We start from the raw sequence: 26,260 nt of genomic DNA, 5'->3' as shown, positions 1-26,260 counted from the left end.
TTTTTGGTTTATTTGTTGTTGTTGTTGTTGTTGTTGTTGTTTTAAGTCACTGTTGTGATCCTAAGACAAAGCTGATCCTTTTTATTGGGGAGGCGAGATAATTTTTAAAATCTGGCTTTGAATAGCTTGTGAACTTTTTCCATCTCCTAATTGTCATTGTATAGAGAATATTTCTATTAGTATCATTGGCTAATTACAGTGATAAGTTCCATGAGAAACAGGTTAAGCAAGGCATGACTTCCAAGGTGAGGAGAAAGTCTCAGAGTCTCCATAGAATATGTGTAGTTTTAAAAAGTCTCAGTGACTCTGAAACTTTTTTCCCCAAAGGAGGTTCTTTGCCCAACAATGTCTGTCCCCACCCCGACTCCAGCCTATCATGCTGAGAATCACTGGTCAAAGAAAAAGAAACAAATTCAAAATAAGGAATTAGTTTGAATGAATACATATTTTGAATGAAAATATGTAACAGTGAGATTCCACAGGGATCAATAAAATGACCCAATTCAGTCAACATTTTCTAATATTGAGAACATATAGTAAAAATTCCAAGTTTGCAGGTTATGTATGCTAATATCTTTAAATTAGTGAAATAAGCAAATGATATGTATATGTATACAGGTAAGCAGAAACATATGTATACAGGTAAGCAGGAAATGGGCAGATGAGTTTGAATGTAATATATTTTGTAACAAAAATTAAATTATATTATAAGATAAAGGGCTCTGAACAATAATTTCCTCACAAAAAAAGGCACCAAGAAATCAATTTGGATGTTTCCCTAAAGATATTATCTTATTGTGCGGTTGTAGCCAAAAAAATCAATAAAGTAATGGACATCATCAGGAAGAAAGTAAGACACAAACAGAACATATTATAATAGTTCTGTGTAAACAACATGGTATATCTACATCTGGAATACAGATGTCATTCTCTTTGCTTAGCATTACTAAAGACTACACAGTTCACTGGAAGAATCCTGGAATTTGAATGAATGAATGAATGAATGAATGAATAATGTAAGACATATGACATAGACTGAAAAATGTGGGCTATCATCTAGAATAATAAATGTTTATTAAGGTGAACGTTAAGATGCTCTATATTCAATGTCTAAAATCATAACAATATAAATAATAAGGGAGACTTTTTAGTTAATTCATAAAATATTAGAACTAGTGTGCCCTTCTTAAATTCTTAATGTGTTAAGAACCAGACAGATAAATAGATGTGCTATATTACATACAAACAGAAAACATACGGCAGTTGTTACTCATATAAGTCTTGCATGCTAAAAATATAAAAAGGTTCAAGAGAGATTTAGCCAAGACTCCAAAAGAAAAACCTATAACTGGTTAGTAAACTAGAGATGTTCAGAGTTCTCTTAACTCTTTTGAGTTGGCATCATGAAACGGAATCTGAGATGAACTATTGTTTAAATTAACTATAGTGTTTTGTGCTTCTTATCTAATTAGGTAAACTCAAAAACTGTAATGAAAATTATCAGGAAATTTAACAAATACTTCCGGTTAATCAATCTTTTAACTTTAGTTCTTCTTATGTGTAATATAACTAGAATACTCATTAATTCATTAATCTTGGAATGATTACTAACTTTTGTTTGCTGATTTTTAATATGACACACTAGTTAATATGGGGGTTTATGTAGCATTTTATCTAGCATTTAATGAAAGCCTGCCAAGTACAAACCCCTAAATAAGTATTAGGAATGTGCAGAAGTATAAGATAGCATCCTCAAGTAGCTTATAATTTAGATGAAAAAAATAGGCTAAAATTATGAATAACAATAGAAGAACTGAGATGAGTGTTAATTCATAGTATAGCAGTGTATTCTTAAAGTGAAAGAGATGATGACAAATTAGAAAACTAGGCAAAACAATGTGGAAAAACTTGATTAAGTTTGGCTTTGAAAGAAAAGTGTCACTAAAGTAAATGGAAGCTGTTAAAATACTGATTCTCAAGCCTTACCTCAGACATATTGGATCAGACTCTGGAGAGCGAGAATTGGGCATTTGAGAGTTTGTAAAGAGTTCGCCACATAATTCCATGCGGCCAGTCCCTGAGGCAATGTTTGGGCAATACTAAAATAGAGGTTCTATGTAATTACAGGATCTGGTGGGCAGAGGCAGGAAAAGTGCCTAGCAATTTGTATGAGAGAGGAAGACAAGTTGTAAATCAGTTTGTTAGGGCCAAAGGCTCACATAATTTGTAGAGGAACAAGGGGAGAAAATTGTAAAAGTAGGTTGGAATCAGATTTTGGAGGGTTTTGAATTCCAAATATTTTGTTTTGCTTCTTAATAGAGTGTATCATTGAAAAATTTGGGAAGTTTGGAGTGAACGAGTGACCTTTATGAACACACAGGGTAAATATAAAGTCGGAGAGGCTGGAAGCAGGGGTCTAGTTATGAAACTGTAAATATAGCTGAGGTACAAATATGAAGGTCTGGACTAACATGATTGCAATGAAACAGAAGAGAAGTGCTAGATACACATTTGGTAACCAAAGGGTGTCTGGATCTCCTTTTTAACATTTTAAGTATCTTCCTCTATAAAGTTAGATGTTTTTATTACTTTCTCTTGTTCTTTTCGCTTTCATTTCTATGAAAAATGTAACTAGTCTGCATTGGAACTCATTGTTTAGACTGCTAGCAAACAATGCGTGCCTAAAAGTTCCAGAAAGAGACAAGCGCCAAAATGGCTTTAAATCATGCTTTAATTTTTCAATACTGATACCAGCATGATCTGAAACCAAAATGTTTAGAATTATCTTATTGCTTTGGTGGCAGAACATTTAAACAAAAGTCAAAAGGAGAAAGAGGAAAGATTACAATAAATATCTATTAGACAGCAAAACTTCACAAGACATATTGATAGTTAAAACAGAGGATGAAGTGGATGTGTGGTTAATCTTCTAAGCTGGTGCCTCCATGAATTAGATGAAGCCTAAGATGTGTTGACTCCTAGAACTAGCTATAAGCAAAATGTTAATGAAAGTTTCCATAACTTCTTCCTTTTATGACCATTTTCCCCTATCAGTTTCATTCTTGGTGCTCTGTGCTCATTCCTTTCTACCAAAATCAAATTCTGCTCTCAGAGAAAATATAGTTATACCATAGTATGAATTTATGTCTATGTGTTACCTTTCCCAGGTATATTTGTATTTTGAATTTTATCTCTAACCCTACATAAAGAAAATTTTGGTTTCCTCTTGAAGGTATTTTAGACTTTAGGAAAAGCCAGAAAATGAAAGAGTTTTTCTAGGTGGTAGGAAGAAATTATACCAATTTCACATAAAAATCTGATATTTTTCTCTCATATTCTGGGATTATAGTATCCACACCTATTCTGATAATTTTGGAGCCATTTCTAGAACACAGTAAAGGTTTTATTTAGCAGATGTAAATAATCTACATTGTCAGTTGAAGAAGTCTTTCTGAAAAAAGTTTAGAACTTACAACGTTACAGGGCAAAGTAGGAGTATTTCCCCATCTGATTCAGAGAAGATCTTTCTCTGGCCCAAAGGAGAAAACTGGTCCCCTTGTGTTCCAGAGAGGCCATAAATGATAAGGAAAGATCAGTAAATTGGTATAGAAATTTAATTCTGTGCAATATAGTTCAACAATGTTCCCATGACATTCTTTAGTAAAATGCCACTGGAATTATCCTATTTGTTGCACAACTGAATAGTTTGCGTCTAATTCTGGCATGGTTTTAACCCTCCTGAAACAAGCTGTTGCAACTTAAATTCTTTCAAAAGAAAACACTGCCATCACTGTACCACATGTTATGTACTTTATAAAGATTATCTAATTTTTTAAATTTTCTTAATAAGTTCCTGAATAAATGACATGATTCGTTTTACTTAACCTGACAAGTCATTTAAGTAGTTTTGACATAATGATAGATATAGGATTGGTAAGAACTATAACTGATTTATCCTCCAATGATGAAGATGGTGTGGAATCAATTCTCTGTTGCAGGACATTTCAGTTATATTTGATACCAGCAATTGTGCAATCATGTACAAATGTTTTGAGTTTCAAGCTGGTTTGATGGGAATTACACTTTCTGGGTTTCTGTAATAATTTATCTACTTGTGTTTCTTTCTTGCTGGCTTTAATTTGATTAGTTTTTTCATTTCTTTTAGTGTTTTCCAAGGTTCTGTCTTAGATCTGTTATTTAACAGTTACAGGGCATGCTTTTTTAGGGTAAAGCGATCCAAAGACAAGATTAGTATTATCAACCATATGTATCAATTGTGTTATCTTACAATAGTGGATTCTGAGATTCATGGGAAAAGTAAGAGAACCTGGAATTCTTGGAGGTCATAGCTCTACAAAGTCTTTGTGTCACCTATTTCAAGTGAAAGTCAATAAAGAAACGTGGAGAAAGTGAACTCACTTCTTCCCAACTCAAACACTGAATCGTTGCCTCCAGGCAACAAAGTCAGCATGTGCACAGCATATCCACCAAATGAACTTAATCCAACATTAGTCAGAAAAGAGATTTGTCTTTCATGTTAAGTAGTCACTCTGCTTACCTGATGGAACAAATTTATCTCAACCTAAAATAATTTGGTGTGTGGTTGTCTATTTTGCTGTAACTTTTGAGAAAGTCAATTTTGAATAAATGCATACATTACTAAGGTTACCTACTTATGTTTCAGGTTGACACCCTGAAACAAAATACTGGCGGTTACACGTTCTTAAGTGAATATGTCTTATGTAATTTTGACATTTTAATAAAGCTTGGTTCATGATAGAAGTTGTTTACAAGAAAGCAAATGACTCATAAACCATCTTAAGAATAAATTTGAGATAGAGACAAATTTTAAACAGTACATATGTTATTTATTTTCTTATTAGCAATTTATCTCCAATGGTCAATGTAAGACTTACATTACTCTGTTTCAAAACATATTTGCTTTAAAGAATCATTTCTCAGTTAGAGGTAAATATATCATTCATTTCACTGAGTACCATCTATACACAAAACTGTTACTCTTAAAATTTAATGTAATTCTTTTTTTATTCGAAGGATGAATATTTTATATTCAATTCTAATGAATTATATATGATTTATAAGCATTAATTTATTTCATCCTAAAATCTCACATCTGAACACGCAGTGTAAATATACATATGCCTTACTGTTAAAATGTACTGCTGAAACTTATTGGATTTCATTAACAAATGTCACCGTAAAAATTAATTAATTAACTTAAAAAGTTTAAAAAATAAAATAAACTCTCACAACGATTTGGCTTTTAATAGCACAGCAAGTTTTATTTCCTTTTTTAGAGTCAGAACAGTAAAAACAGCTTTGTTTTTGTAGTCAAGGCCAAAACAGTGACTTATGGATTAAATTATTAGGTGTCACTAAGAATTCAATAAACTATTTACTTAAATACCCTGATTCTACTAAATGGCAGGCTAAAAGTAGCTTGGGGACCTCATTTACAACAACTGGCATCAGTTATTGAATGAATTTTAATTACAAAGAACTTGGCCACAACTAAGCTATGCCTTTACAAGTGGCTGATAATAGCAATAACATGATTGAGAAGCTACTGGCTATAATGTACTGCCATTATCTTTCACTATTTATGACTTTAGGAAGACATAATAATAAACAAAGTCAAAATGAGATATAATGATAAGGAAAGAGAACTGAGGAACTGCCTATCCACATCACACCAAAGAATTCTCACTTCCACAGTACAATGAAAGAGTTCAATGATTCCATTTTAACAACGGAAGATATTAAATAGAAATGGTAATTATGCATCAATACATGTCTTAATATCATTCATGTTAGTAGGATTTAAGCCTTGCCTACAATCATAGTCAAACTGAGACATTCTGATTTGCTCCATCTTTTGAAGACCTCAGTGTTGTAATCTGAGCATGGAAAATTATGAAATTCCAGGAAGTGATTTCAGATTAAAGAGGGAAGCAGGGGTATGGGAGCATGTGCAAGGACACTTCAAGTGATACCTACAGATATTCCTCTTAAACATTGGGAACATGGGGAACAGAGTAAATGTTAAATATTTAAAAGTTGAAATCAAGTTATCACCATAGTTTTAGTCTCATATCTTCTGATTATTTTGCAAAATATATGCAAAATATTATATTGTTAACAAACAATTCTGATAATCCTACATATCTAGCACAACTAGAATATGTGAGAGAGAGAAAGAGGGAGAGAGAGAGAGGGAGCAAGTGAGCAGGCACAAAAGACATTAGACATTTATATGATTTTCAAAGTAATCCTTCTGATTACTCTAGTATCACCTGGCACTATACATAGTTATTACATAGTTTTTATTGACTATATTCCCTATGCTGTACTTTATATTCCTGTAACTATTTTGTAACTACCAATTTGTACTTCTTAATCCCTTCACCTTTCACTCAGCCTCCCAACTCCCCTCTCATTTGGCAAACATCAGTTTGTCCTAGAGATCTATGAGCTTATTTCTGTTTTGTTTGATTTATTCTTTAGATTCCGCATATAAGTGAGATCATATGGTATTTGTCTTTTTCTGTCTGACTTATTTCATTAACGTAATACCCTCTAGGCCCATCTATGTTGCTGCAACTGGTAAGATATCATCCTTTTTATGGTCGAGAAATATTCCATTGTATATCTGTACCACACCTTCTTTATCCAATTGTCTATTGATGAGCACTTAGGCTGCTTCCATATCTCGACTATTATAAATAGTGCTGCAGTGAACACAGGGGTGCATATAGCATTTGTTTGTTTGTTTGTTTGTTTATAATTAAATTTATTGAGGTGAAATTGATTAATAAAATTATATAGGTTTCAAGTGTACAATTCATTAATATGTCATATGTATATTGTGTCATGGGTACACCACCCAAAGACAAATCTTGTGTCACCATATATTTGACTCCTTTTACCCTTATTTACCTTCCTCCTCCTCCATTTCCCTTTGGTAACCGCTAAACCGTTGTCTGTGTCTATGAGTTTTTGCTTATTTGTCTTGTATCTCTGTTGCTTTTAGTTTTATATCTCACATGTGAGTGAAATCTTATGGTTTTCAACTTTTTCTGTCTGATATATTTTGTTTAGCATGATAATCTCAAGATCCATCCATGTTGTTGCAAATGGCAGTATTTCATCTTTTCTTATGGCTGAGTAATATTCCATTGTATATATGTACCACAGCTTCACTATCCAATCATCTCTCAGAGGGCACTTTGGTTGTTTTCATGTCTTGGCCACCATGAATAATGATGCAATGAACATCAGGGTGCATATATCTTTAAGGATAAATGTTTTCAAATTTGGGGAGGTAGATACCCAGAAGGAGGATTGCTGGGTCATATGGTAATTTTATTTGTTTGAGGAATCTCCATACTGTTTTCCACAGTGGCTGTACTAATTTACATTCCCACCAACGGTATATGAGGGTTCCGTTTCCCCACAATCTCTCCAACACTTGTTATTACTTGTCTTGTTGATAAGAACCATTATAACACATGTGAGGTGGCATCTGATTGTGGTTTTGATTTGCATTTCCCTAATAGCTAGTGAAGTTGGGCATCTTTTCATATGTCTGTTGGCCATTTGTATGTCTTCTTGGGAGAAGTGTCTGTTCAGGACCTCTGCCCACTTTTTAATTGGATTGTTTTTGTTGTTGTTGAGTTGTATAAGTTATTTGTGTAGTTTGGATGTTAGCCCCTTATCAGAGGCGTTGTTTACAAGTATCTTTTCCCATTCAGAAGGTTGCCTCTTTATTTTGTTAATGTTTTCTTTTGCTGTGTAGAGGATTTTCGGTTTGACATTGCTCCATTTGTTTTTGCTTTTACTTCCATTGCCCTTAGATCAATTTGCCTATAGCTTTTGGAATTAGCATTTTGGATTTCTTCAGATAAATACCCAGAAGTGGAATTGCTGGGTCATAAGGTAGTTCTACTTTAACAAAATATAGAGGCAATGACAAAGGGATCATCCAGGAAGATGGAAACCAACATATAATATAAAAATAACCTGTTTTTCTTGGTTATAGGTGAAGTGAAAAGACTCGAGATACTCTTTCTATGCTACGGCTAATTAGAGAAGATAAGCATTTTTAAAGGGGTAAAAAAAACTAATTCAGGAAGGAAGCCAAGAAGAAAACAAATCTAAAGAGGCTGGGGAATCCAAACTATCATTAAGAATATGGTAATGAAATAAATTGATATAGAAGAGAAAGAGAACATATACACAGAGTTAAGGATGACGACATCTCTCAAATTTGCCAATGACAAATAAATGGAAGGAATAGCTAATATCATGGGATATCAAGGAATAGCTAATGTACTTAAATGTCCTTTATTTATAATTTATTCTCCATTAATTTACAAACAGGATTTGAGGTGGCTGAATTAAAACTTAAAAAATGTAATAGGCAGGAATACTGAATATTTACCAAAAATATAAAGATCTAAACATTAGTAAAAAAAATGTTGCATGATGACAAAACACAGGAGATGTGACTTACTCACATTAATAAAGTCCTGGGCATTTTGCAACCTCAATATAACCCATTAGTATGTCACTGCTTCTAAAATAGACAACATAATATTAGATTGAATCAAGAAATTTAACTCACCATTTCTCAAGAAGATGTACATGTACCACCCAGAGGTTTACAACAAGCTTGGAAGATTAATTTAACCAAAGGCATAAAGGAATCTTTTCTCAACTTCTGTATAGTTTATAAAATATCAATTTTATATTTTTCCATTTTAGAAAAGAATAGGTTTGAAGCCTCTATCAGAGAGATGAGATAAATTTGCTCATGACCTAGTTTACTCATCCTTTCATCATTTAATCAAATCATGATTGTTTTCACCATTATATAGATAGGTTCATTCATTGTCATATGCTGTTAAATTTATAATCTTAACAGGCCGTTAACAATTTAATGAAAACAAGACACTGACTTAAATGTAAATTAATAAGAAGCAGAAAGATTACTCCACAATTTACTATTAGGTAATCTTCCCCTTTACTTTAGAGAGTAAAGTGCCTGTGTGTAGAATGGGGTCTGGCAATAGTAAACACTCAATATATATCTGTTCAATAATTTTGTATGTTATAGAAAATATTGTGACAATCACAATGAAGTTGGCTTCACTCTTGGGGGCATAATTATTCTCTATATCTGCAATACTTCATTTGTAAAGTACTATTCACAAATAGAATGATATTATTTCTCCTATCTCACAAGTTAGAAATTAAATGAAATTGTAGAAATAAGTGAGCTAATTTTTTAAAAGCATAGACCAGAAGGATTCTAATAACCAGATCAGAGTAAGAAAGTGTGTTTTGTCATCTCTAATGCCATGACTTTTATATTTTAATTTACATTTAATGCATTTGCAATTCTGCACATACCATATAAGGTGATTTTGAAATTTATTTGTTCACAAACCTTGCTTTTCTGTGTAATTAATTTAGATAAAATAAAGAAGCATTCATCATTTGTTAAAAGGGAATAGTTGATAATTTGTTTTTTATTTGTTTCCTATATTAGAAATTTAAGCTGAGACATTTTGAAAACATTTATGTATTAACTTATTTAAAAATCACAATGATAACCCATTATAGGTCAACGTGAACTTCAACTGATATCAGCATAGGAAGAAAACTGGGCTGACACAGTTCCTGTCATTTTATTTACTCTGTATATCCAATTAATTTTCCTAAAACACAATTTATATCTTAACATTTTTCACATTTCAAACCTCTAACGTTTCTTCATTGTCAAATAAGAGTTAAAATTCCTTAAATTTACAATCGAAGCCTTCAACAGTCTGGTCCTACTGCCTTTTTCACCTACTCCCGTTACTTAGAGGCATTTCCTACAGTTTCAATCTTCTGAACATGACTTTTGTATCTTTGCCTCCATTGTCTTACATACAGTTTTTCAATTTGCTTGATTTTTCCATCCCATGTTTCTATTTTATCTATGTCAACCTTATCTATCTTTCAAGATCTAATTCAAGATTTATCTGTTCCTCAAATGCCCCCTTGAACACCTAAGATATGTAACACCTCTTTCTTCCAAATTTCTGTTAAAGTGATTTTCCATCCTATTCTTTCTAAAAATCGGCATATACTGTTGGGTATCATTTATTTCCTTTTCCTGTAGGAAGAGAAAATGCTAACTGAGTTTTAATATATTTTTATTCACATCCACATATTTTGATGACATCATAAAGTCATCAGGTTGCTAAAATATTACTGGACCTCAGTTATTTTTCCAACTCAATGCACCTGAGAGATATCACACACATATAAGTATAATAGTGGTCTGTATATAGAATATTTGTATTTCCTACATTTCTCAAAATGTGTTTGCATTATAACCTTATTCCTCATAACTGTCCATATTTCACAAAGAGAAGTCATCGTCTTGGTACGCATATCTTAATCTATCAATAAAGATATTATTAATAGTAATTAACAGCAAACCCCAGATGTATTATATATTTAGGGACAAGAATAAGTCATAAAAAATGCCAGCATAAATAGATTCTCACACAATCATATTACATTATTAATTAAAATCTAGACTACATTTTTTAAATTAATAGACTATTTTTTAGAACAGTTTTAGATTTACAGAAAAACTGACTAGATGGTAGAATTCCCATATACCACCTACAGCTCACCTCACAGTTTTATTATTAACATCTTGCATTAAGATGGTAATTTGTTATAATAGATGAACCAATAATGACACATACTGTTAACTAGTCTGTACACTAAAATTTACTTCTTGCCTGTGTGTTCTATGTATTTTGGCAAATGCATATCATGTATCCACTATAACAGTATTATACATAAGAGTTTCACTGCCTTAAAAATCTATGCTTCTCATTTTTTTATCCCTTCTAACCTCTCCCCAAGGCCTTGTCAACCACTGATCTTTTTTACTGTCTCTACATTTTAAGGTTTTCCAGAATGTCGCACAGTTGGAATCATACAGTGTGTAGCTTTTCAGATGGATTTCTTTCATTTAGCAATATGCATTTAAACTTCCTCCTCTTATTGTGGCTCAATAGCTCATTTCCTTTTATCGCTGAAAAATATTCTGAAGTATAGATTTACCGTAGTTTGTTTATCCATTCATATATTGAAGGACATTTTGGTTGCTTCCAGTTTTTATTATGAATAAAATTCTGCTATAAACATTTATGTTCAGGTTTTTGTGTGGACATAAGTTTTCAAATCAATTGGGTAAATACTAGAGGCAGGATTGCTGAATAGTATGGTAAGAGTACATTTAGTAGTGTTCAGTATGAAACTATTTTCAACTTTCAACTTTCAACTAGTAGTGTTCAGTATGAAACTTATTTTCAACTTTAAAATAATTTTAGTTATTATGCTAGCACATTTATATTAATATATGCCCCCTCAAAATTTTTAACTATAAAGCTTAAAAGGTTCAGAAGCTTAAATGCATACTTCTAAGTGAAAGAAGCCTATCTGAAAAGGCTACATACTGTATGATCCCAACTGTATAGCATTCTGGAAAAAGCAAAACTATGGAGACAGTAAAAAGATTAGTGGTCCTGAGGTTGGGTGTAAAGGAGAGAGGTGAAAAGGTAGAGAACAGAGGATTTTTAGGGCAGTAAAAGTACTCTGTATGATACCATAGTGATGGATACATGTCCAAACCAACAGAATGTGCAACACCAAGAGTAAACCATAATGTAAACTCTGAACTTTGAGTGATAATGATGTGTCCGTGGAGGTGCATTAATTATAACAAATGCACCACTCTGGTGAGAGACATTGACAATAGGGGAGGCTATGCATGTGTGGGGGCAGGGGGTATGTGGGAAATTTCTGTACCTTCTCCTCAGTTCTGCTTTGAACCAAAACTGATCAAAAAAGTAATTTCTTAATAAAATATATATTTTTTCAAACAGGAAAGTTAAAGGATTTTAAAATCATAAATGCTGTTGATAGTAAGAACAAAGAATTAGCATTATTATTATTATTTTTTTTGAAGTACACAAGGGGAACACCTAAAATTCTGGCAGTAGATGTTGGAGAATTTTTTTACAAAAGTAATAGCATTTTATACTAAAGTTCCTCATCTCTCATTGCAAGTGTGATACAGGTTTAAATAATAAATAAGCAAAAGGTTTAGATAAATTCATGAATAATTTTAACAGAAATCACTCAGAAAAAAAACAGAGAAGCTATTTTGGGCACATTCCCTAGTTTGTAAGGGTGACATGCTAAGTAATGAATTGATGCTATTGTTAACAACATTGTTAACAAGGCTAAATGGCCAATGTACTTGACATATTGGTTCATTTTTTCATGTTCTATTGTATAAGATGATCTGTCTTTTATTTTTTTGAACTTTATCATTAAACAACCATGGTCATGAAATTAATAATTTGATGCGCCCATGTAGTACACCTTACATCTTTGAGAGTAAATTTACTCAGTTACTCATACCTATAAACTTCTTAAATGTAAATCCAGATCCACAAAAAAGGCAATCCCTATATTTGTCTTATACAAAGCAAAGATACACTGTAGACAAAAAGACCATGTATAACTATTTTCGTAGCTAAATTAACATCGGCACACTATATATTGTTATATTATATTTTCTGAGCAACTACCTGGATTCTGGTTTGGAGGGCAGGGTATCATAAGCTTACACAATTAATTCTTCTACACAGATCTTTGTGGGTCTGTAGGAACATCACCTCTCACTCTGCACTCGAACGAAAGAGTTTCTTCATTCTTGGGTTCTCTTGACTAAAAGAGTGTAAAGCACATAGGGAAAAATAGACTAGAATGTTAGAGTAGACAGAGCATCGATTCTGCCAACACTACTGAGTGCTCTTTCAGGCATTCTACTTTTAAGTCTGTTGACTCCCTCGTGAAAGCTATTTTTTAAATACAACAAACAATTAAGAACATTCTTAGATCAGGAAACTTATTTTTAAGTCTATCCTACTCCTAATTAAAGGTGGACTCTTTAAAGACTGAGCGTCTTTTCATGTGCTTATTTGCCATATGTATATCTATTTGGCCAGGTATCTGTTCAGATATTTTGCCCACCTTTGAACTTTAACTATGTAAAGATTTTTTGACATTGTTAACCCCAATATGTGGAAGAATAAGATTAACAATGTTCATCACCTATTAAGTGTCAGAATGCAATAAAAATAAGATGGGCAATGGATAGGCAGAGTATAATAGGGAAAAAAGGTTTGGAGGTCGGACAATATGAACATGTCGTTATGACAACCTGAAAGAGAAGGTGTCTACATATTGTAATTAACGATACCTCTATCAACAGTTATATTTTGTGGACAGCTGGTCTACAAAAGAAAAGCCAGCAAACATTACAGATTCCATTCTCTAATTACAACTGAGCATAATAGATATCCTAAGCCTATTCATTAGTATTCGCCTTTCCATCTATTTTCCATTCCATAATGTTGAAAATGGAGGAAAAGCAATAGTAAATGAACTTGAAGGAAAGGAAAACACTTTTTCATATTTTACAGTGGTGAGATCTTTAGAAACCAACTACACCATATGTCCTTAACAAGAAACATTTACTCAATTTTGAAGGCATTGCAACTATGTTAAATCAATGAATTTCTTCAGTATTCTTCATTGTATTGGTACAAATTTAACCTAATTGGATTCTGCCGCGTAGTAAAATATTCTCTTTTGAAATTCCTTTTTATGAACTTGAAAGAATTATGAAAGAGTTACTTACCAGATACAGTGCTCTAAGAAGGCAGATTTTGTCTCAGAATTGAGCTTAGCACAGAACTGCTCTCAATGAAGATTTGTTGAATGTTGCATGAATGTCTCAGCATTGCATTTTACATATGTTTATAAGCAATTGTTAAAATTTCCCTTAGTCTTCTCCTAAGGGCTGTGTTTTTCAAAAAGTTTTCTTCTCTTTCAATAAAGGTATACGTATGGATGTGTTTGCTGTTTTTATTAGATTTTAACTTCAGAAGTTAAAGAGTTCAGAAACAAGGGCTATTTTTCTTAATATGTATCCTAAAATTACAGTACAGTTCTATGCCTTCTGATGTTTCATAAATACTTTAAAAGATTAATATTCATTCCTTTGCATTTTTTGTAGACCCCAGTTTTTAGATGAGCAGCTATAAAACTCAACTGGAAGAGCTCTGACTAGTGCTAAGTCTAATAAAGGGGAAAATGGCTTTGATACACGCAGCACACATGTGAAACAGATGACAAATATTAGCTAGGCTACATTAATCCTGATGAAGTGAATAATAATTTTATTCTCCAAATAGGAAAATTGAAGCAAAAAGAATAAATACGAGAATGAAGTAAAGGCATAGGGTTAAAAAACAAGTCAGCTTTTCCTTTCATTAAATGCATATTTTAGAAAATAGTTTGGAGTTTTGATTTATGCAGATAATTTTTACTTGAAATTTTCTTTGCATTGTGTTAAGCACAGGGAAGAGAGTCTCATGGCTGCACCTTCATGTTGAAAGTATAACTAACAGCAATTACATAAAAAAGTTCACTAAACTTTTAATTCTCAGATTGTCTTTAAAAATTTCTTGAGATTTTACTGTATTTAGTATGAGTCGTTAAAATATAGCACTGAGGAAAAGATATATAATAAAGGAAAATAATAGGTTAACATTCTTGTGGTAACTACATGTTTATAAAAACAATTTCAACAGATTAAAAATTAATTAGAAAGGTATAAAGTTATGAAATAACAGGAGTAGGATTCATAATTTGGTTTTAAATTATCTTTTCATGTATCAAACTATCAGTTTAAAATGTTGAACCTTTTTTTAAAGCTAGACTCTATTAACCATCATTTATAATTGCTTCAACTGGATTTTATTCAATTTCAGTATATTGAAGAAGTATTGTTAGCAATAATTTTTAAAATAAAGTTTAAGTATAACAATAAAGATGTTAGCTTATTATATACTTTCATATGAAGTATTATATCATGATTAAAAGCTAGACCCTCTGGGTTTAAATTCCATTTCTATCACTTCTCAGCTGAGAGAATTTGGGCAAATTACTAAATTTCTCAATGCCTGAGCTTCTTGATCTGTAAACTGGGGATAACAACAGTACTTGCCTCATAGTCTTAGTGATAGTACATAAGAGTACATGTGATCTGAGTTCAGTATACCTTTACTATAATCATATTTTTATTGTAAATTAAAAATGTAATTTTTGAGGGAAAAATCTAAATTTAAATATGTAACTATTTCTTTAAATCCAGGTATCTTTTCTACAAAATAAAAAATCAATAGTCTGCACTTTCCATATTTAGTAAGGATTAGTAATCTGATGTTTGTGTGTATGTGTTATGGGTAGAGGGCCTCAGGCTAAATAAATAACCAAACTAATAATTTTAATTTGTAATTGAAACAGAGATAAAAACAAATGGCCATTCTTGCATCATCTGCCAAGTGAATGAATAACCGACATATCTTTCTGTGATTCCTTGCAGATATCATGGAAATCAGGACAGTGGAGGTTGGAATTGTGGCAATCAAAGGGGTGGAAAGTGAATATTTTCTTGCAATGAACAAAGAAGGAAAACTCTATGCAAAGGTATTGATAATTGATAGTTTAGCCTTAATTTTTCAAACTTATTTTTATCAAAAACATCTTGTCCTTTTGAAAAGTAAAAATAGAATTAATTTCTCTCTAACTATATAATTTAATGATTTTATTACAAAATTTTATATTTAAAAGAAAATGCATTTTGAGTGACCTTGGACAAATTGCTTAAGTTCTTTGGACTTTGGTTTCTTCATTTGTAAAATGAGTTGGATTAACTAAATTCTAAGGATCCTTATAGCTCTGACATTCCATGTGCATTTTAGATGCTTAAAATCTGACATTTCTATCAGTCAGTATTAAAGCTCTTTTCGTTAAAGTTCACTCAATTTGCACATTGCTGATGTGAAACTTCTTGGGGAAAAAAATCCAGAACTTTGTTTATTAACATTAGTCTCAAAATCATGGGCTTTGAACTGCAAATATTCCCATTGTTCCCACTTTATTACAATGTGAAATATGAAACAGTTCACCCCACTGTAATAAAGTATAATTGACTTTCCTTTGTATTCTCATAGCCCAGCACAATATCTGGCACAGGCTTATTACATAAAAATATAGTTTTAACTGAATGAATGAATGAATGAATGAATGGGTGGATGAACGAACAAATAAATAAATTTTTTATTTTCCATAATTATTGCAGGCAGTGTAGTAGTAAATGAAGAAAAGTTGAGAAATACGTCTTTCAGCTGGAGAAGGCAGAACTTCTGCTAACTATATCAAAATCTCAGTGGTTAGAGAATGAGTGACTTGTGCATAATAATATGAGATAATAATAATATAATAATATAATAATTAGGGGGAAATAGGTTCTAATATTAAGGCATAGTGGCAATGGACTGCCAAAAGCTTCATGTTGCATAATTCAATGTGTATCATTTTATCTTTTTTTTTAAATTTAAGATGTTTATTTGTAAATATGCTAACCTATATCTAATAAACTGCATTACACTTGCTCAAAGAAAAAGTCATTTATGTTTTAATTCTACCAAATATTACCACTTACTCTTTGTTTAATTGAGCCCCTCTAAAAATCATTTGGATAATGTTTGTTGTTTTAACAGAAAGAATGTAATGAAGATTGCAACTTCAAAGAATTAATTCTGGAAAACCATTACAACACATATGCATCAGCTAAATGGACACACAGTGGAAGAGAAATGTTTGTTGCCTTAAATCAGAAGGGTGTTCCTGTAAAAGGGAAAAAAACGAAGAAAGAACAAAAAACAGCTCACTTTCTTCCTATGGCAATAACCTAATCATATATGGTATATAAGAAACCAGTTCCAGCAGGGAGATTTCTTTAAGTGGACTGTTTTCTTTCTTTTTTCTTTTCTTTTTTTTTAAGTAACCAAGAAAGGCTGGAAAACTACTGAAAAACTGATCAAGCTGGACTTGTGCATTTATGTTTATTTTAAGAGACTGCATTAAAGAAAGATTTGAAAAATATACACAAAAATCAGATTTAGTAACTAAAAGTTGTAAAAAATTGTAAAACTGGTTGTACAATCATGATGTTAGTAATAGTAATGTTTTTTCTTAAATTAATTTACCCTTAAGAGTATGTTAGAGTTGATTATCTGATGATTATTTAAATATTCCTATCTGCTTATTAAATGGCTGCTATAATAATAATAATGCAGATGATGTTATATAAGATATGTCAGACCTAAAGGCTGCTGGAATGACTTGTCAGATAATCAAGCCAATGCTAACTATGGAAGATGAGCAGTATTTGAAATGCTTTCCACTGAAAAATTATAATTCACTTAAATTCTGATCAGAAAAAAAGGAATATTCTCAAAAATTCTATTATGAGATTGAATCAAATAGGTAGTTTTACAAAAATATAGGATTAGACCATGTTTCTACTTATTAATAAGAACAAAATTCCTAATGCTGCTCAAACTGAAAGGGTATTGCTACAAAGATGTTTTTCAAAATTTTGTATATAAATTAGCAATAATGATGATAATACTGTACTTCATCTCACTTGTCACAAAATAACATTTTATAATCCCTAAAAGTTAAAATTCAAAAATTTGTAAGTTTTTTTTCAATAACATAATCTATCTTTTGTATCATTCATATTCAGGAATATGGCTTTTAATAATGTTTTTTTCCCCCCACAAATAATCATGCTTTTTTTCTGTGGTTATAGCATTAAACTCTATTTTAAGATGTATTTGAACTTAATTGTTTTGTCATTTAAGTTTATGTTATTTATAAAAACACAACCTTAATAAGCAGTATCTGTTTCATATGCTTTTAATTCTAAAGCAATAACAAAACTGTCTGGCCCAACTGCAAGGTCCCCCTCCCTGTTGTGAGCAACACCAAGTTTAGTACACAGCAGTGGGGCCAGCAAATCCTGGATGACAGACAAAAATGACAGCCTGCAGCAATTCTTACAATAGATGTCTCATAGGGAACAACACAAAAATGTGAAGTATGTTTTGCCACATACTCTTGCCCATTAAGTGGAATCATATAAGTAAAATCACTGCAGATAAAAGAACTCACAGGGTTTTAAAGTTAGGCTCTACTCGAGTTCATAAGTAGAAAAAAACATGCATACTTAAAGTTAGCCCTTTTTCTAATTTCTAGAAATCTTTGCCATTCGAAATATGGCAGCATTAAAAGTTATTTTCCTGTTATCTCCAATGCCAAAATAGAATAATGAAGGCCTGAATATTATGAAGGCTTGAGGTCAGGATACAGATAATGGCTTATCAAAAAATAAAGTTCCACTCATAACTTTTCCATTGGCAGATCTCGGTAGCCCTTTATGTATTCATTAACAGAAGGTCAACATTTATCTAAATTAAACTATTAGTATGCTCACCATGGTGGTTTTAATTTCAAAATATTTGTCATTCAAGTCCTTTTATTTTATATAAATGTTATCTGGTAATACATTCATAGGAGAGAGTTACATGAAAAGGCCGTCAACAGAAACAACAGATTCATTTGATTTTCTTGTGGCTAGACATACTCTAGTTTCTTAGATATACTCTGGGGAGATGCCATGAGTGATACTCTTAACTGCTATCTGATTCAAGAGTCTTGCTAGCCTTGGTTCCTATACCAGGCTTTTCTGACTGGAGTCCTGTGAACATGTGAGGGCAGAGGAGAACTATGTTTTTCGTATTTGTTTCCTAAGAATCTAGCAGAATGTCTGCCCACAATCAATTTTCATACTGTTTGATTCAATATTTGAATATAAAAGTAAATTCATAATGAGACTAATTTTACTTCATTTAAAAAAGTTAGGGTGATACATGATTATATGGAAATTTAAGCAGAAACAGTTTATGTACATACAAGGTACAAGCTATGTTAGGACCAAATACTCTTTGTCTATGAATTTATAGTTATGATCAAATTACCCAGTGGTGCTGAATTAAGAAAACAAATATTTAGCAGTAATTCCAATCCAGTAATGTTTCTAGAAACGCTTTAATTCTTTGTCCCCCTCTTTTTTATATTTATCATGCAAATTTTAGAAAATAAAACTTGCACTGGTTATATACACTTAGAATCCTAGAATCTTAAAATTGCCATGGGCCTTAGTCCCTCTTATTCATTTGCAGACCAGGAAATTAAGATTGTGCTACATCCAAAGTCATGTAGTTGCTTAGGCAGAGAGCTGTCAGAAGAGTCTAGGTCACTTAGTATGTACTTCTTACTCTTAGATTATTAGGATTATTAGCTGGTATTCTCCTTTAAAAATTTTTTTTTCTATTGAGATATGATTTTAAATTTGGGTGCATGCGACTTATGTTTTGGTAATTCACTTCATTTACAATAATTAGTCAATACTGTGAGGCTCTGAGTCAAAGGATGAAAGAAATGATGCAATTTCCAATCCTAATTACTATTCAACTTTTACACGTACCTCTTTATTTACAAATGGAGAGCATTGTGCAAAATATCCGTATAAACAGACTAACCTTTTCTAAGAGAATTTGAAAGAGAATATTGGTTAAATACACAGGTTTCCAATAATAAGGAAGGAAAAAATTTAAAAAAATAAAATGTTAAAAGAAATAACAAGATATTTTCAATGTGATTAGCAATCTAAAACATTTTTACATAAAAAGCCATAATATAAATTGTCAGTCTTTGAGTTGGCTATAAAGTCAACTTAATGACAGAAGAGAAGGGATGCTGGAGGTAAATTCTTAGTTTCCTTCTCTTAGAATTCACACTTCTAGAGTGACAAAGAACACAGAGATGAAGTAAGAGACCAGCTTTAGTGAAAGCAACTCTATAATCACAAATACCCTACATCAGTGCCTCTCACAATTTTCTACTGAAATACCAATAATAGTATAGGTAGAGAATGAGAGTCTAAGGTTGCCCACCAAATATACATTTTTATTTTGAAAATCTCCTTTTTCTTAAGACCCATGTAATTTTTGCATTTTATTACATAATATTTTTGTGTTTGCTTTAATAGGAAATTCACACCACTGAGTAAAAGTGATGCATCAGAAAGATGTATAAGTTTTATCATGCAGCTTCATTTACACCATTACCTTAGTGGCATATACTTGAGCATTGATAAGACACAAGAGATCCGCTACCTATCATAGTCCAACTTTACAAACAGATGACACATGGCTAAAGAAAACCAAAACTTTTTCTAAAGTTCACTATGAACAGGACTGATATTAAAAATATTTAATGACTAGTTCATGTGGTTACTGGACAATCAGTACATGCCACTGATCTATCAGAATAGATGCAGGCCATTGCAACTAACTTGTGGGTACCAGATGATTATCAGCCTTAGAAAATATCTATTAATTTGTCTATTAATTTGTCTCTGTGGTTTGAGTTCTTAATATGAAATAGTTTATTAAAACTTCATGTCTAGCTGTGTCAGCACTGTTGTCAGGATACTCTTTATTCCACTTCTATATTTATTCAGTGAAGCTGCTGCTTTCAATGAAGCTGATATTCCTTCAGGCTTACATATGCTCCCACTTATCCTCTAACTTTGAATGGTTTGTCAGAAAAATTTATTTTCTCTTGAGGAGAACTGACAAGAAGCAAGAAATAACAAAGTCCTAATCTCTTCCCCAAAATTCCTATTTTTATTTTCACCTGAGAAGATGCTTCTTATATTTTCCTTTTACTTCCGGATTATTATGTGGTTCCAGTTTCCAAATCAACATTATTAAATTTGTGAGAGCTTATACAAATTTATTTTCTTTCATATCATCAGAACTTATATTCTAACAATTAAAATGTGAGATGAATAATAACAGTTAGTTTAGAGATGGTAAGCTTTTCTCCTGACCAATTCAGCTATGTATTACTTATACAGCACATTATCCTAAAACTTAAAACAGAAAATATTTATTATCTCATAGTTTATGTGGTCAGAACCTGAGCATGGTTTAGCTAGGTGTCTCTAGTTAGAATTTCTTATAAGGCTGCAATCAAGGTGTTGGCCAGGGCTGTAGTCATCTATTATCTCAATGATCAACTTGGAGAGGAATCCACTCGGTCATCGCCAGTTTGCTAGAAACATCAGTTCTTCACCACATGGACTTCTCCATAGAATAACTTACAACATGGCAGTTTGTTTCCAACAGAGCAAGGAATCAGAGAATGAGAGAGCATGCCCCAAAGTGAAGCCACAGTATTTTTATAACCTAATCTTGAAAGTGATGTTCCATCATTTCTGCCTATTCTTAAGGGGAGAGAATAAGACAAAGGCATAAATACCAGAAAGCAGCGATCATTAGAGGCCATCTTAAAGGCTTCCTAACATAAATCATAAACTGGATGGTTTTAAGGCCACTGACACAAGATAGGATTCTTAGCGCCTAATAAGAGTAATTCACAGATTTCAGTAGTAAACCAGTCAGCAGAGAAAGATGAAGTAGGTATATTCTCTGTGGCAACATTCTCAATCCTTCCTTGAAGAATACTGTACGGTCCATTCCCACACAGAATAATTGAGAAAAAATTTGAACCACAGTTCTAGACTGCCTGTTAGTTTAGGCTGTGCCTTATTAAGAGTCCTAATATAGCTGTAAGGCTAATAATATTTCTTTGCCCCCACATGAAGGAAATGACCCCACCTTCGGACCCAACCTAAAGATAATCCTCCCCTCCACTGCCGAAACTCAAGAGAATAAGGTCATAGATGCCAGCTGAAATTCCTGTAGCCAAAATGAGTTTGGTCCTAAATGATAGAGGTAATCAGTTATAAGTTGCCCAAGACCGTCTTAGGATAAAAAGACCTACAAAGACTTGAAAAACAATTGATTTTATTGCTAGGTGCACACTAGAATTAATTGGGATTTTTTTTTTTTTTTTAAATAATGAGGCCTAGGCCCCACTGCAGGCCAATTGCATCAGTATACCTGATACGGGGTTCAGGAAATGGTATTTTTAAAGCTCCCCAGGAAATTCGAATGTGCCTAAGCATTTGAGAGCCAATTAGCTAAATGGGGTGGTAGGGACTGGGAGTCTCTTCAGGATCTATTCCTGGTTCATCTTTGTTTCTTCCTTAAAACCCTGAAAAGACTATGTTGCTTCCCACCTAATTGCATGCTTTCTGATATGATTCTAAAGTCTGTCATACTTTTTGGATCCTGGTTTTCCTAGATGCCTACATATTTTTGCTAGTCACAATTGAGGCTAAAAGGAAATGCAAACACTAGAAAGAGCTACAATTGTTTTTGCATTGGAATATTTATAGAGTATAGAGTGCACAAAGGGCACCCCCCCCCAACACACACACATTCTCAAACAGAACAGCCAGAACAATTCTGTTAGATTATATTTCAGATGACCCAATTCTTTGTTCAAAACCACAGTTGTTTCCCATATTACTTAGAGTGGCTTATAGAGTACCAATGGACAAAGTTAAGTGATTAAAAACTTAGCTGTTAAATTAGGTATGAGAAGGCAACAGGAAAACAGTAATAAAAATGTAGAGTTATACATTTAGATTGTTTGCCCGATATTGAATTCCTAGCCCATTTTAAAGAAACTCAAACTGGACATTGTAGACAATATTTAATGGGTGTGGTAATTATTAGAATTATATGCACAGGAAAGGCCCTACCTCCTTTTCAGAAATTGACAAGTGAATATATGTTATATTTTAAATAAAATACTTAAGGCATGTACATATCAATTTAATGATTCCCTATTTTAATAAAATTTTCTATTAATTAAACAATGACTCTGTCTAGGCTAGATGAGAGGGCTTCTACCTTACTCTTCTTTATTTAACTGATCTCTAATTGTTGGTGTTTTGGTTGTTTCAAATTTTTCACTAACATACATATGAACCTTTTTGTACATGCTTCTTTATATTTATTTTCTTAAGATGATTATAATAAATAGAATTACTACTAGACCAAAAATTCCTTTAAAAATGCAAATTGAAAAATTGATTTTCAGAAAGCTTTTCCAAATATATATTATAATCAACAGTACATAAGAGTAGATAAATGTTCTAATATTTATGCTCAAAATTTGGTTAGCTTTTATTTTTGTCTCTACTTCTCTCTGATTATCTGATATCACCGAAATGCAGGTAGACTGCAGAAGGACCATCTTTCTTGGTCCTTCTACAACCACATTGCCTCAATGTCCAGAATTTAGCAATTGTTTCCTAATAATTCTCCTGTCTTATGTTTCTCCTCATCTCATATGCTACCTAAAATTTCTTAATCTTCTTAAAATACGATTTTGACTATGTTAAATCCATTTGAAGAACTCGTTTAGGCTTCTTATGAACTATTTGGTTTAGTTAAATTTCTTAAAATAGCATCCAAAGCTGTCAAACAATTGGCTCTACCTTACCCGCTCAATTTTTTCACTGCTTAACACAAACCTTAAAGTTCTCTTAGTCCATTGTGTTTATCCCATTGTCTGTCTCTCCTCACTAGCCTATAAGTTTTACAAGGAAAAGGTTCTTATCTGTTTTGTTCACTTTGACAGTGTCTGGCACAAAGGAAACACTTAGTAAATATTCATTAATGAATGGATAAACTAATTCCAGTTCAGTAATGGAATAATGAGCACCCCTCACTAGAAAGCATTATTCCACTATTTAAGCAAGATATAAAGTAGTTGTTGCAAATGATTTTGTTTAAGCTAGTGACTGAATCTCTCAGAATATTCTAATTCATGTTAGTCATTTCTTGGTGTGACACTTCTATGTCACTCGATAGAGTACGTTAATACATTTCATAATACAATAAGAACGTATTGCTTTTTTATACTATCCAGCACCTCTGACCACCGCTACCAATAAATGACCAGCATATCTGGGACAGGCATTCTCAAGTCATCTAATGGCAGACCTTGGAAAGTTATCTTGGAAACTAAATTAGTAATTAGAAAGTTGCTTGGTGAGCATGGCATCAAAGCAAAGGGAGGTGAAATGGTTTTAAGAAATATATTATCCAATTTTTTATGAAATCTAATTCACAATGATCAAATCTAAATAGTTTTGCAAAAACACTGCCAGTTTCTTGTTCTTTGGGCCACCTCTATTCTATGTCACATGTTGTTTACCTCATTTCTGTTCACAGAGTCTTTCTCCATATAGTATAAAATATAAGCAATAACAATATAATAATACTACTTATTAAATTACTACCACATTGGGAGTTTATATCTCTGGCCATCTTATTAGTGTTTGGGGTTTCCTCACTCTTTAGCCATGTAAATTTCTTTTTCTTTCTTTCTTTCTTTCTCTTTCTTTCTCTTTCTTTCTTTCTTTCTTTCTTTCTTTCTTTCTTTCTTTCTTTCTTTCTTTCTTTCTTTCTTCTTTCTTCCTTTTTTCCTTTTTAATAATGACGTATATTGAAAAGGACAGTGTTGAGATTTTGCTGGCTTATTTTTCAGAGAGTTACTTTATTTCCAAGTTTTAAAGGTTATTTTTTAGTTGTCTCTAAGCATTGCTGACAGTGAAGAGGTAGCAAAATGACAGAGGTGTAAATGAAAGTTTAACTAGCTAATCCATCTGGCCATGACTTTAAGAATCTCTGGAACATGTCATTTGCTAAATATCAACTAGTACTTGTGTATGAGTAACTACTACATTTCTTTATTATTTTTTATCTCCCCAAAGCACCATGTACAGTAATGTGCACGTAGGTACTTAAAAGCTACATGTTAATTGAATATAAGAATTTTTTAAATTGCTTGTGGTTTAAACTATAGTTGACAAAAATCATGAAGTATATTAAAATTTTAATCTTAAAGTCCAGATAAGAGGAAAAACTGAGTTTAGAATTAGGAGAGAGGTATAAAAATAGTTTTTAAAAAATGATCATCTGAGTTTAAAGGTTATATGGTGTTGTACCATAATAAGAGAAATAAACATTAAAACTTTAGTCTTGAAAATAATCTAACAATACAAGGTTAAGGGGAGCTGGCTTGTAAATCCTGAGTCATTCCAGATACTGAAATTCTATAACTGCTTACATTCCAGTCCTAAAAAGGAAGATATGCCATTTTGTCTGGATGGCAAATTTTAACTATCTGGTATCTGTTTATTTCATTAAAAACAAAAACAGAAAGTTCTCTTAGTTTAAAATTCTGGAGAAAAGTTAACCCCACATGACAATAAGTATCTTGAATATTAAGAAGAAAAAAATTATGTTTTAAATATGTTTTTGGATTAGAAGAAGCAATTCCAAGAAAGCAGTATACATAAAGCACAAGTTATTTTATTCCTTCAAAGTCATATATATAAAATATATATATATATGTACACACATGTACATATATACTCATGTTTTACCCCAGTTCTGCTCTTGACTTTCATTAGCATTCCTTCAGTACACAGATGAAGGTATCAATACACACACACACACACACACACACACACAGAAACAGACAGACAGAGAGGGAGAGACAGAGAGAGAAAGACAGAGACAGAGACAGAGAGAGACAGAGAGAAACTATATAGGGGGAAGAGCTCTAAAATGATAAATCCAAGCTATAAGTCTCTATTGCTAATTCCACCCCAATAGTCAACAACCACTTTGGAATATTATTCCGCACCTATGGATAGAAGTTATAGAATAACAAAATGTAAGAAAGAGGGAATATAGAAATAATCTATTCTAATCACTTCATTTTTTTTCAGGGAGAAAAATAAAGCTCAGAGGGGTTATATGACATACTCAAAGACATTCAGGTCTTTTACGTGCAAGTTAAATACATCAGACCTGAGAAAACATAAGAAACTGTAGAAAAGTCTCCAAATCAACACATACTTATGTCCTGAGTAAATAAATTATCTGAGTCTTATGTTTAGGGGATTCTCCACAGTGACAACTGAATCCAGCTTGAGGATAAGCAACACAGAAACCGTAAAACTATAAGCTGGGTGTGATAGCTCTCAGATGCCATGGGTCAGGCTCACTCACAGCATTGTTCTATAGGGCAGTGGTCCTCAAACTTTTCATTCTCAGGGCTCCTTGATACTCTTAAGAATAACTGGAGATGCCAAAAAACTATCAGTATTTCTTATATTAGAAGTTAAAACTGAGAAATCTTAAATATGTATTTATTAGTTCTTTAAAAATAACAGTAATAAATTCAT

The 26,260-nt window shown here is 32.2% G+C and overlaps 2 protein-coding genes across 2 annotated transcripts in view; one reads left to right on the top strand and one right to left on the bottom strand.

Moving 5' to 3' along the window:
- Positions 1-17,857, top strand: part of FGF7 (fibroblast growth factor 7) — a 57,186-nt gene extending 39,329 nt beyond the window's left edge. The window contains exons 3-4 of the mRNA XM_006920380.2: positions 15,551-15,654; positions 16,731-17,857. Coding sequence (XP_006920442.1) covers positions 15,551-15,654; positions 16,731-16,925 — 299 coding nt within the window. The 3' untranslated portion in view covers positions 16,926-17,857. The remainder of the gene's footprint in view (positions 1-15,550; positions 15,655-16,730) is intronic.
- The window catches only part of FAM227B (family with sequence similarity 227 member B), a 141,607-nt gene that overhangs the window by 87,149 nt on the left and 28,198 nt on the right, over positions 1-26,260 (bottom strand). The window lies entirely within an intron of this gene.

The sequence above is a fragment of the Pteropus alecto genome, unplaced genomic scaffold (genome assembly GCF_000325575.1).
Source record: "Pteropus alecto unplaced genomic scaffold, ASM32557v1 scaffold86, whole genome shotgun sequence".
Classification (NCBI taxonomy): Eukaryota; Metazoa; Chordata; class Mammalia; order Chiroptera; family Pteropodidae; genus Pteropus; species Pteropus alecto.
The sequence above is the reverse complement of the archived record's forward strand: the minus strand, read 5'-3'. Positions and strand labels throughout refer to the sequence as shown.